General features: G+C 39.6%; 1 protein-coding gene across 10 annotated transcripts in view; it reads right to left on the bottom strand.

Moving 5' to 3' along the window:
• ESRRG (estrogen related receptor gamma) overlaps positions 1 to 13,560 on the bottom strand; it is a 625,441-nt gene that overhangs the window by 15,142 nt on the left and 596,739 nt on the right. For all 10 annotated transcript variants that reach the window (XM_070474514.1, XM_070474512.1, XM_070474515.1 and 7 more), the window contains one exon: positions 1,180 to 1,449. In XM_070474514.1, the coding sequence (XP_070330615.1) occupies positions 1,180 to 1,449 (270 nt within the window). The remainder of the gene's footprint in view (positions 1 to 1,179; positions 1,450 to 13,560) is intronic.

Raw genomic sequence — 13,560 nt, 5'->3', positions numbered from 1 at the left:
AATTACAAAATCAATTAAAAATTATTCCTAAAAACAGTCACGCGTCCCTGGCTCTCATGGGGGCAATTTGGGCAGAAGGTCTCATCTCACTAGGACCGCGCCAAATCACAAAGTCGTCATCCACAAGTAAGCAAAAGCAATCTGGTTTTTCATTTTTCAGCGCGGCTGAGCCCAGCCTGAGATTGATCGTCACATATGGCCCCAGAAAACAAACTGTCAATACCTTGAATGCTGCAGAATTTGAACAAATAGCCATCCGCCCATTCAAGCCACTCATTGCATCCCATTTAACAGATTTTATTGACAGTTTCCTTCTTGTAATTAAAGGGAAAACTACTGGCCGGCAACCAAGATAAAGTTCAAAGATAGGGTCAAAACAAAAGCAGATGGAGGGGCACGATGTGACTGTCAATGGTACATAGCATCAGAGCGTGTTATTGACGCAGGTATCTAAAGATCGGCACGCCATTAAGGAGGGATCTATCCTGGACTTTATGCAAATGCTAAGAGAGACTTAAGACCACAATCAAGCATCCGGAGAGGCACAAAGGCAAAAACAACAAAGCACCAACGATTTTTACTTATCAGGGTTTGCGCTCTATTTTAGCACATTTCAGTTCTCATGTAAAGACCATTTATTCTCATAATTCTTAACCCTTACTACATAGGTAATACCTTTAAGGGAAATACTCCTTTGCAGAATCCGACTGCTAGAGAATTCCAGAAGGGAAGAAAACAGTATTCTCTGATAAGCAGAATGAAAAGCAATACAACATATATTATTCCAATTACAAAATTTGCATTCTACGGTAGGGGAAAGATTTGCATTTGTAACTCACACTTATTTTCACTTGTGTAAATAAGACAAAGGACCTAACTTTGTCCTGAGCGTCCATTTACACCACTGCCACTTTTGCTTCTGCTTTGCCATGATTTGTGTCAATGAACAATTTGGTGGTAAAAGGGACACAGCCTTTAATAAGCAAATAAAATAAAGATAATTCCCTTTAAGTTGGTTTTTCTTTTCTTCTAACTTTTCCCTAGGAAGCTACAAGGACTATAATTTGGCTGATTCAGAATTTATAGCTGGGTCTAGTAAATCCCTGAAGAAGAAGGTAAGTGAAGGGGGAGAACTGACATATTAGGAAATATAACAACGAACCATGTCAATATGCCAACCTGAATTAGCGAGAGCTATCGCTTTGAGGGTGACAAATTCTTCTTTCTCCAGCTTCATGCTCTTGTATTTTTTTACCAGCTGCAGGATAGCATTATTTAGGTCAAGAAGGCCTGCTAATTTGGACTGGTCTTCATCCATTATATAATCGTCTGCATAGACAAGTTCATCTTCAAAGGAGAGAGATCGGTACACGACACCAAGGATCAAGATTTCCATCCAAGCGCTTTGCAGAAGGCTCATCTGGTCTGCCAGGGACAGCGTGGAGAAGCCTGCAGGGGAATATAGGCAGATCAAGTTACTTTAAAGCTATCATATCATAATGTAACATTAGTTTCATATGGTAGTCAGCTTCTGCATAGATGCTCAAAATTACGCTGACTCTGATTAGCTGCTCTTAAACTTTCCCCTGCCCATTTGCCAATGGCAAAGTAAAAGGCACCAACCAGCTTCGACGTGTTGGTGTTTTCTCCATGTTTTATAGACACAGCTGACAGGAATATAATAGATAAGAGGTAGTTTTGTTTCTTTCACTTGAAAATACCATGCAATCATGAAATACAATCGATTTCTAGTGGTAGTCTTTATGAATGTGTAAAATGGAAGGAAGTGTTAGTCACATGGGCTCTTTGTGACCCCATGGACTGTAGCCCACCAGGCTCCTCTGTCCATGGAATTCTCCAGGCAAGAATACTGGGGTGGGTAGCCATTCCCTTCTCCAGGGAAACTTCCCCACCCAGGGATCGAACCTGGGTCTCCTTCATTGCAGGTAGATTTTTTACCATCTGAGCCACTCTTCCTAGACTTGACAGTTTGATGGGAAGTCAAACTATCAACTACCTCATCTCCAAAAACTGCTTCTGATAAACACATGAAAGAGAAAAACAAAACCCCAAAGTACAGAAGCCCCAAATAAAGGACAACAATTCAGGCCACACAACAGAGTGCAATTTGGAACCATTTCTCTGTAATAGTCACAAGCACAGTGAGTGTTGAATTCGATTACACCCAAAAGAGCTTTCTTAATTGGATATTTTGTCCCCACTGACATTTAGCATGAAGTCCTTTTTAAAATGGTGGTTATTGGTCTCAAAGAGGATGAATACTTTGCAGCCTGGTCCCCTCACTAAACAGAGAAGCCACAATTTATTCTTGATATTAGGATCCACTCATTTTAAACATGGGGGCCTCGAGGTGCAATGGACAAAGTATGAGCAGAGACAGATCCGCAACTTCAGTATCAGCTCCACTGAACGACTGGCTGTTTCACCTTGAGCAAGATGATTTCCTTCTACCTTAATTTCTGTTTTGCAGAAATATAAAATAAAACCCAGCAGAACACGACTTTAAAATATGTATTCTATAAGTGTAGCTATATGATGTACTATTTTTATCTGAAATACCTGGATGACTGTTTCGATCCTAAACCTGGCCTGCATACATGTTTAAAGTCCCTTCTGAACTTGAGAAAACACAAATTTAAAAAAAAATTAAAAAGAAAATGTGGTTTAAGAGGGAAAGATGAAGTAGGACAATTAAACCTACTTAGGAGTAAAGATATCTATGTAAATTTCAGAGGGATTAGATCCAGACTCTAAAAGGAATTCAGTGGAGATAACCTGATGATCAGTTGCTTACTTTTGCCTTAAGAAAAAAAGTTTCTTAAAACTTCACCTTCATTTCCAAGGTTATGCCCAGGAATTCCAAGGGTGACAAACCATATCTATGATTTTTGAGGACAATGTACCATGATTTAAGATTCTGCCACCAATAATTCCACAGAAGGAAGAAAGTATTAATAATGCAACTTATAAAAGCTGTTATTACTCCCTTTCTAGATCCTATTACCCAAAGCATAAATACCCACTGCTGTTCAGCTTTCTTAGGCTCCTACCTTTGGCTGTTGTTCTTAATCATTTTTACTCATCACGAATTATTCATACTTCTTGTGATAGTAGCAACTATAGCATGATAAAGAAAAGGAAATGATTTCCAGGCCCATTGGAGAAAACTAGAGGTGGCCATTTGGTACCATTCACTTCAAGTGTTTAATAAAATCACCAAGAGGGATTAGTCCAGCTTTTCTTCAGGGGTCTTAAGGCCCATGTAAAAAGCATTTATTTCATTTTTTTTAAAATCAAGTTGCTTACATATTACTTAACTAGTCTTCTTTTGGACTGACTATGTCTCTTTTTCCTTTTTCTCTATTCTTTGTCACTGAAATATGGAGTTACATGAATAAACGTCCGCTTAGAATTAGAGATGTAACAACTTTTAACAGGGATTGCAAAGAGAAAAATAATGATCGAATCTGAGTAGATGTGTCTCCATTTCCTTTTCATGTTGAGAATGTTTTACAACAAATAAACCAAAAACCAAACAAACAAATATTGATCTTTTTTCCAATCTCCCACTGCAAGGAAAAGATGTCCTGCAAATTCAAATACCTAAGTTAAGAAGAGAGACTAAGTAGGAATTTCTTTTGTAAATAAAACAGATGCAAAAATAGTCGTCTAGGAAGTTCTGAGCAAAAGGAGATGGGTATTTTCCATTCGGCTTCGTTTCCTTTTTCCTTTTCACGCTCCCAAGCAGTTTTTCTGCAGCAGCAGATGGACAGAGCGCATAGCCTGCAGCACCTTCCTGTGACAGCCCTATTCTCCAGCCCAGACACTGCTGTTAGTAAATAGATTTACACATTCTCCAATCTCCACACATCTTTCTGCCGAATAATTAAAAGCAGGATGATTAGTTTATTGAGTGGAAGGAGGAACTTTTTTATTGAGGTCCATCCACGATTTTATCAGGGCCAGCACTTTTACGGTTGTCAGGAGGATGCAGGCATCCAATTTTTCTTATCTGCCTGATTAATACAAACGCTGTTTCAGGACGCATTAATTAACAGATACAAATCTACGTTCTCATGGAAGGATCAATACGGAGAAGAAAAGAGGCATCAATGTGAATTTAGTGCTGATGATGGAGCAGGCACGCTATCGACATTTACGTGCACGGAAACTTTAAAGTTGCACGGGGGCCCCTTTGTCCCTGTGATTTACAAATGAACAATTTTTTTCCTCCATGACAATGTTTCACACAATTCTTGGGGGGTTTAATTAAGTCAAAAACAATAAAACTTCATTTTCTTAGGTTGATCCTGCGACTTGATCCTTCTAGGTGTGTGTGTGTGTGTGTGTGTGTGCATGTGAACCGAACTTGGCCTTTTACTTCTTAATGAAATAAAAACAAGGAAAAGGGTAAAGAAAAGGTTCTCCTTTTTGGCGGGGGAAGGGGGTGGTCAGGGAGCACATAAAGATAGATATAATACAAAAGGTCTGCTTAAGAGCCTCAAGTCTATTTCAAGTTGATCAGACAGAGGAGGTGTAATTTTGCCAAACCAAAGGGGAAAGGACAACCTATGCTCTATACAATATAAATAAAGTCTGGGCTTTTATCTCTTCTTGGTCCAGAAATAGCTGGATCCCAACATTTTAACCCTTTCCTCCCAAACCTCTGCAATCTGGAAGCTGTCACAAAGAACTGTCCTGCCCAAATGCTTGAATAACAGTTAAACAGCCTAGTTATAAGCTGGCTGTGCTCACCTGGGCACTAAGACGGCTGAAGCCAAAACAGAGACGATATTTCAATTCCTCAAAAATTTCCTTCCTGGCCTTTAGGAGTGCTAGTTCTATTTTACACTCATAATGATGCAGGGGTGATAATTTTATCAGTAGTCCTGAGCAAAGTAGAAAAACTAAGTGACCAAGAGCTAAATGAAAATGCGTATTTTAATGAACTGAGTCTACAGAATTTTCTCAAAACACAACTGCTCCATTGGTGCACATAGGCTTGCCTCCAAATAATAATTATTTGTTTTTGCTTTTACTGGGCCTTTAGTGGTGTTTTATAGCTATTGGACTACAAGGTAGAGGTCCTTAGTATCTATAACCTTTAGCTATCTTTGGCGAGAAACCTCTTTGCCAAGTGAAATAAAATATGCTTTGCCGTGGTGTCATGGGCACTTCATGTTTTCTCCATTCCAGCATCTTAATCTTCACTGTGTGACAGGTTATAGTTTTAAATGTTCAGCTGTATTACAGCTTTTTAAAATACACTGATACCGTGGCACATTTTTTCTTCCCCAGCTCCAGTCCATCCCATGCATATTGCTGACAACTCCGATCTCTCATCATCTCCATCCTAGAGTCAGGGCAACTTAATGTATCTGAGGCATTCTGCAGGCAGAATGACTCTCCACCTTAACCCACAGTTAAGCAGCGTGTTTATCTGCACTACAGCGTGCGCCAAATAAACCAGATGACACCTGGGAATAACATCATTTCGAACGATTGAAAAGCTTCTCGAGAGGCAGGTACCCTTGAAGTAACAGGCCTGAAGAAAGCATGTTTTGTGCCAAGCCTCTTGCTTTCTTCTACTGGAAACTTCGGAGGTTGACAGTGGCGCTGTGGGCCCTTGTCAAGCACTTTTATTTATTTATTTTTAGCCTGGCAAACTGATGCACTTTGCAGTCAACTTACCAAAAAGGCCAAGCATTTGAAAGTGTGAAGGGCAAAAAATATCTGACGGCTAGTCTTCAAAAATACACTTTCATTTCAGAAAGCATAAATGTTTATTTCCTGAACAGAGTGTTGACAGAAATAGGCTGCCGTGAAGGCGTTTGGGTTTAACCCCTGCTAGGCATTTTCTTCTTGGCTGTTTCCTCGAAACAGAGCAAGCCTTTTACATCTTTGGGGTGTCTGTTAATATCACTTAATCATGGCATTGATTTCTCTGCTCACAGTTTTTGAACTGTAGTGTCTCTGTCCCACCAAAAATGGACACATTTCAATGAAGAGCATAGCATGCTACAATTACAGGTATATCATCATGACATAACAACTCGCTGAGATCACAAGTGGAGTTCATTGAGAGAAGCTGACTGAGCAACACGGCATCACCTAGATTCTTCATCTCTCATAGAAATGAAGCTAGTATTGAAATAAAGCTAGAGGAAAAAAACTTAACAATGGCACGAAGATTTGGCCTTAGTTATTAGTAAATGCAGATCCATAAACCTTGTCAGTGATACTCTCTTTTTCAGTCACTTGCTCTTCTCAAATAGGAGCAGACATATCATTTCTTCTATGATTCACAAAACACAGGTCTCAGGTTTATGTGTGTGTGCATGCATGCGTACACACACACACACACACACACACACACACATGACCTTTTCTCTCTTTATTTCCCATAGAGATGGACTTCATGGACTAGAACTCAGTTGGGGCTCAAGGCAAACAGCTACCAATAGTCCCGTGCTAAACTGAAAAGCTGGAATATCCTTTTGGTGCTACCGGCAGCATTTTATTTAAACATTATCTTTATGAAAGATAATTATCACTCTATTATTATCTCTCTACCATATTATATTATCTCTTTGTTACATTAGTACCTAAGAATTAGATACATACAATGCTACCCTTTGAACCTTTATTCTTTTAGCCTGACTGAAACCCAGATTTCAGGCATTTAAATTCAATCACAGTTGGTTTGGGTGAAACGTAAGAATAACTGACAAAAATGGGATCGCTCCCTTTCTTGCCAATTTGATCACTCATTTCAACATATGTGGAACACAAGAAATCTGTTTCTTTAGTTCTGTTTCTATACTCCAAGTAAGGTTCCTGGATATTTCACAGAGCCATTATCTTAAAATAGTGGTTTCATGGGACAAATGTGAAAATTTGAAAGATAGGACTCAGATTCAAAAATCACTTTATATTTGCATGGCAGAACTGACCACTGTGTGTATACAATGATCTGGACAGCTGGGATAAACTAAAGGAGGAGAGAAGAGAGTTGAACGGGTGGTATTCACCAGTCCAAGGCACCATTACCACTATTCACCAAGCTTACCGGTTCGACTGGCCACTCACTGACCACTCATGCTGGTTATGTGAACAGCCAAATATGTTAGCCATCAGCCCACTCCTGGGCGCTGCAATCAACAACATGCCCCTATGCCCACATGGCACTGGTGAAATGCTTTCTTCAGCAGTTGTTTCGTGTTTTTTTTTTTGTGGCCACACCACAAGGATCTTAGTTCCCTGATCAGAGATGCAACCTGTGCCCCCTGCAATGCAGGTGGAAATTTTTAACCACTGGACTGCCAGGGAAGTCCCAGCAATTGTTTCTTGTTTCCCAGTCCAGCTTGCTAGAAAAATTAAAAGTGTAATAGCGGCTAAGGAAAAACATTCCCAGGAAAGCCTCGAAATGATGGTAGGAGCTTTTTCGTTGGTTGGTTTGTTTCTGTGAGTGGGCAGTTTTAAACACTTGCCGACCTACTTTGAAAAGGACCTGACAGAGGGCCGCTGCCGCTGCTGCTGCTAAGTCGCTTCAGTCGTGTCCGACTCTGTGTGACCCCACAGACAGCAGCCCACCAGGCTCCACCGTCCCTGCGATTCTCCAGGCAAGAACGCTGGAGTGGGTTGCCATTTCCTTCTCCAATGCAGGAAAGTGAAAAGTGAAAGTGAAGTCGCTCAGTCGTGTCCGACTCTTCACAACCCCATGGACTGCAGCCCACCAGGCTCCTCTGTCCATGGGATTTTCCAGGCAAGAGCACTGGAGTGGGGTGCCATTGCCTTCTCCAATGACAGAAGGCAGATGAATGCAAAATAAGAATCCAGAGAACGTCTACAGGGAGGGTACAGCTTCTCTTGGTAGATCCCACTTACCTACCATCTCTGAATGCTCCAGAGCCGAAATAATTCCCTTAGTCTTTCCCAACCCCCCTCTGAGCTGGCCTCATCTGTACTTCTCTCCTTTCATCTAAGCCAAGAAGAAAGACAAATTGTTTGGGGTCATGGAGGCAAGGATAGAGAAGCTGCTTTCAAGGAGGAAACTCTAATAGCTTTCTTTTCTTCACAACATTTTTTTTTTGTGTGTGTGGTACTAGTTGAAGACAAGAAAGTTCTGCCTGGAAAACTCTCCTTTTTGATGTAACTAAAATCTGTTTGGCCATGAAGAAAGAAAAAAAAAAAGGCTGCACCATATATAAAATAGGACTCTTCAAAAAAAAAACCTGATAAAAGGGTATTGCCAGTTTTACTTTGGAATTAGATAGATACTAAGGAGGGAAAATATCATTCTGAAGCTACGTTTCTGATTTGGAAAAAAAAGAAACTCCTGGAATCTTGCACTCCCCAGTAGGACTGGTTAAGAAATACCTTGTGTGTTACAGGGTCCAGAACGTTTGTCCAAGAAGAATCGGCCCAGCCTGGCGACCAGATATGCAGGCATTATCCTCTTTAGGAAATCCCCAAGTAGTGTGCATTGGTTTTGGTCTAATACTTGATGTAAAAGTCAAACCTTCAAAATAAACACAGGTCAACTCTATCTTGAACTTTGGGGATCTTTAAGGCTGGTAGACATTTCCACAAACTTTTAAAGAGTATGTAGGAAACTTTTAATGTCAAATATTCAAAAGCTAAGGGTTTACTGCTATGGGTGACAGAGGAGGAAGAGGTTATGGTGTGGGGAGCAGTGAGCTTGAGGTCTGGGGATCTCGGTTCTGGTTCCATCTCTCCCCATGACCAAGGGTGTTAACTTGGCCCCAGCTGTTAGGTTGAATCACTGCCCTTCAACAGCTGTTGGAATCCTAAATCCCAGGACTGTGAATGTGACCTTATTTGGAAATAGGGTCTGTGTAGATGATCAGGTTAAGATGAGTTCATTAGGGTGGGTCCTCATCTAATCTGATTGTAACTTCATTGAAAGGGGGAAATTCAGACTCAGACACAAATAGGAAGAAAACAGTGTGAAGATACACAGAGAATATCATCATCCACAAACCATGGGATGCTGGAGGTGGTGGCAGGCATGGGACAGATTCTCAGAAGGAACATACCCTCCAGACACCCTTGATGTCAGACTTCTAGGCTCCAGAACTGTAAGACAAATGCTTAAGTCATCCAGTTTGAGGTACTTAATTATAGCAGCCCAAACAAACTGCTGGCTTCCCTGGTGGCTCAGTGGTAAAGAATTTGCCTGCCAGTGCAAGGTACCCGAGTTTGATCCCTGGGTCGGGAAGATCCCCTGGAAAAGGAAATGGGAACCCATTCCAGTATTCTTGCCTGGGGAATTCCATGGACAGAGGAGCTTGGTGGGTGACAGTCCATGGGATCTCAAAGAGTTGGACATGACTGAACGCATGCATGCACACGCAGAGCAAACCAATACAGACCCATAGCTGATGCTTCACCTGTCAATGTGAAATGAGGACCAAACATCTCTGAAGGATCTTCCAGCCCCAATGCCGTCTGACTCCAAATAACAAACAGAGCCGCTTACATGAAACACAAGCCTGTGTAGGTAGTAGTGAGCACCTCTGATGAAGATCACTGGATTGGGAGTAAATCAACCTAGCCTGGGGTGCCAACTCTGCCACCACCTAGCCATGGGACTCAGCTCCGGGGATTCCTGCTTTCTCACCCGTAAAATGGAAGGTGGGAACAATCTTCCCAAAGCTTGGGTCCAGTCCTACATCATTCAGGTTTTCAGGGGTTCCACCCTAACACAATTCAAATCAATTGATACTTAGTGCATCTGTGATGAATGAAACACTGTGCTCATAACCATGATACTCATATTACACAAGATGATACAATTCCTGCCCTCTCAGACTTTACCCTTTAGTAAGTGAAGAGAAGCACACAGTGAGGTGAAGCAGGTAGGCACCATAAATTAGGATCACATTGAATGCACTGGGCTGGCCAAAAAGTTCACTCGGTTTTTTCCATACCATCTCACAGAAAAACCCTAATGAACTTTTTGGTCAACCCAATAAATGCAGAGGAAGAAAGATGGGTGTTTGGTTGGACACATCCTCCCAAATGGACCCATCACTTTGTCTCCTTTTCTTCCTCTCTGGTATTGGTTTGGGTCTCCACCTTCTCTTTTGGGATAAAGCATACACAAATCCTTTCTAGTGTTTCCCACTTCTACCTGTGGTTATTCAAACATTCTATTGAATATGAAATCTAACTCTGCTATTCACTGATACAAATGTTTTCTTGGCTTCTACATCTCCTGAAGGACAAAACTGAAACTCTCTGGCACAAGATGAAATTTCCTTTTTTTTTTTAAAGATGAAATCTGTTTCACTCTGTGGCCTTTCTCATCCCTTCCTTCCATAGTTCCTGAAAACTTCTCACCTGGGAAGTGATCTGTGGATGGCTTAACACCTTGAAAACTGAGACCATTTTCCCAATCCCAATGTCAAACCTCACACCCTCACAACTTTCCAGATTAACAGCAACACCACCTACCAGCTGCCTCCCCGCTAGCCTCTCAGGGATCTATCAACAAGTGTTCTCTTTCATTCCTAATGTCAAGTGCATATATTTCTTTCCATCCTTACTGTCCTTATCACTGTTCCTGCGTAGCATCCAGCAGCAGTGACAGTTGTGGGGCGAGCGGAGCTCAAGGTAAAGACATAAGCAAATGAGGGAGTGGGGATGATGACATGTTGCCCAACAGGTGTATCTATATCCTGCTTGTGCATTTCCACCATCTCTGAGCTCTTACCAGTGGAGACCTTCTCTTCTTTGCTCCTTGCTATATCCATAGCACCTCCAGCACTGCCTGCCACATAGCATGTGCTCAATAAATACGTGCCAAATGAATGAATGGATAGAAAATTCCTTACCAACTCATGGACTGGCTTTCAACAAGAATGGGAGGCTAGAGAAATAAATATTCCAGATACCAGCTCCAACCCCCCAAATATTTGAACATTTCACCAAAAAAATGCCCAATGTTCTTTCATAATTCAACAAGTGTTTATTATGGCACTGATTATCCGTAAAGCTCTTTGCTTATAAGTGCCTATCTAGTATATAGGATTTTCTCTGGAGCCACTTAAACTCTTATAAAGTTCTGCCTAAATTTCACAACCTCAGCCAGTTCTTCCTGAATTTGTAATTAAAGTTGACATTTTAATCATACTGCCTAACTATGTTCTCCTATATTTACAAATAACCATTCACAACAGATTCCATGATCATGTCACGACTTTTTTATTATTTACAAGTATCTGTAATTAATTTCTCTACTTTACCCTAGTTGTGTAATTATTTTGACAATGTGTAAATTTATTATCTGGAGCTAGTATTTTAATTCTCTGAAAGCCTGACTTAGGTCACGAATGAAAGAAAAAGCTCACTGCCTCTTTCTACTTGCTGGAATAAAAATTTGTATGTCTACCATTTTTACATAAATTCTTAGGAGACTCCAAATCTAGCTTTGATAAAGCCAAAGTCACTGATAAAGGCACTTTCTACACTTTAAAAATAAAGGCAAGCAGATTGAGCAATCCTGTATTTTCTTTATTTATTATGAGTTTCCTTTCCTTGAGTCAAAAATAGCAAAGAAAAGGCAATGCAATAAAAACACGTTCAGATAAGGCAACTCCCTCTCGGTCCATTCTAGAACAATGGATTCTGATACTCACTTGTCAGAAGTATTTGCAGCATGGCAGCAGGAGGGAGTGAGGTGGCTTCCCACTTGAAAGCAGCAAATTAGGCATTTACAACAGTGAAGATGGTACTTGTTGGTTACGACCTTTCACTGTGACTGCACAAGTAGGTGTTAATGTAATTTAAATGCCACTTAGACATGTTTCAGGTTTATCAAACTGGTTTGTACATCCATTCTTATGCAATCATTTTGAAGGGGAGCTATTTCCACCTGCTGTAGGAACAAGCATAGCTAGAAACAGCCCTAGGCAAATATTCTGGGCAAGTGAAGGAGGATTCATTTAACTTAAGAAAAAGTCAGGTTGGACCTTGAGGAAATCAAGGAGGAGGTCAAAAAATACCTTTAATAAGTCAGGTAGTTGGTTCACATTACTTTTTATGAACTCTGCTTTTCCATTTTTTTGTACGCACTCAGCTGAGAGTTTGTGTTTATGGACACACCTATTAGGTCTCTTGGAAACCATAAATTTTCATTTAAAGTAGGGACATGATGAGAAACACAAGAAGATGAATTTTGCTAACACAAATTTTCAGATCAAATACTTTTTTTTTACAATTCAAAATTTTAATAAACTAAACAATATTATTAATAAAGCATATCATCTGTCAAGAGTTTAGCAAGAGAGACATGTGCCTCTAATCCTCTTTAGAATTGCTGGAGAAACAATCCCAACTCTAATTTTGGGTTAATTGTTTTTTAAAACAACAGCACATTATTGGCATTTTTTACCTTCCTTTTTAATTCCTAATATTTGATTTTTAAACTGTGCTTTTGATCCCCAAATATACTTTAAATTAAAAATAAATTTTTGTGAGTTTGTCTTTTACCCACACATGAAACGTGATAACTTTTTAAAAAGATGAACCATTTCTCATGGGAACATTCAATCATTAAAGGAAATCTATAAATAGCAAGTTAGCCATGGCTGCTTTGTCTTGTTATATGTGACACAACATAATATTCTGATATTGAAGAATCTAAAAACACATTCCACATATTGGATAAAATAGAAAGAAGCTGCTGTAGCATATACATATATTTATACATATTAGATAAATTGGTTATATATTATATATATATATAACTACATAGGTATATATATATATATAACTACATATATATAGTTTACATATATCTAAATGAGTTAACATAATGAAAAATTAGAAGGAAAGAAGAAATGATCTATCTACCCTAATTTGATTTTGGATTAAATGCTGCCAATACAAGGAAGATAAGTGTTCAAACTTTCTCCCAATGCACCTGCTTGCATTAACGAAGGCACAGTTGCTGGCTTATGGCTCAGGGTATTAAGTCAAAAGAGTCTTTTTTTTTTTTAATACCATTTTTCCATTTGTGAAGGCCACATCCACACACTTGAAGCCACAGAATGATGTTGGCATTATGAAAGACTGAGTTAATTCACTGAGCTCACCCAAAAATGTGCAAATTTTATTCCCACTACCAAATACCAAAGAACAGAACATTGTGATCATCTTGCTTGCTTTCACTTAAAGGACCAAGAATTGATTCTCTCTGGGATCTCTAAGAGAAAGTCACTTCTAATTTCTTTATTAATTTTATATAATATACCTTCAAATCTTTTTTAACATATCAAATTAAGTCCCTTGATGTAGAAACACAAATCTCAACAAGAGCGCTAATTATGAGAGGCTTGTTGTTTATGGAATTAAAATTTATTTCTTTTCTTTTCTCACTTACTTCTTACACATAAAGCAGGAAAAAAAAAGAAAATCTTCAAGTGTGCTTTTCTTGATTTTTCCCTAAGTAGAAAGATACTATAATTCAGTGTCTCCAACATATGCCCTAGAAAGAGGAGAGGCAGGGAAAAA

This window comes from Odocoileus virginianus, chromosome 11, assembly GCF_023699985.2.
Source record: "Odocoileus virginianus isolate 20LAN1187 ecotype Illinois chromosome 11, Ovbor_1.2, whole genome shotgun sequence".
Taxonomy (NCBI): Eukaryota; Metazoa; Chordata; class Mammalia; order Artiodactyla; family Cervidae; genus Odocoileus; species Odocoileus virginianus.
Note: the sequence above shows the minus strand (reverse complement) of the source record. Positions and strands in the feature narration are given on the sequence as shown.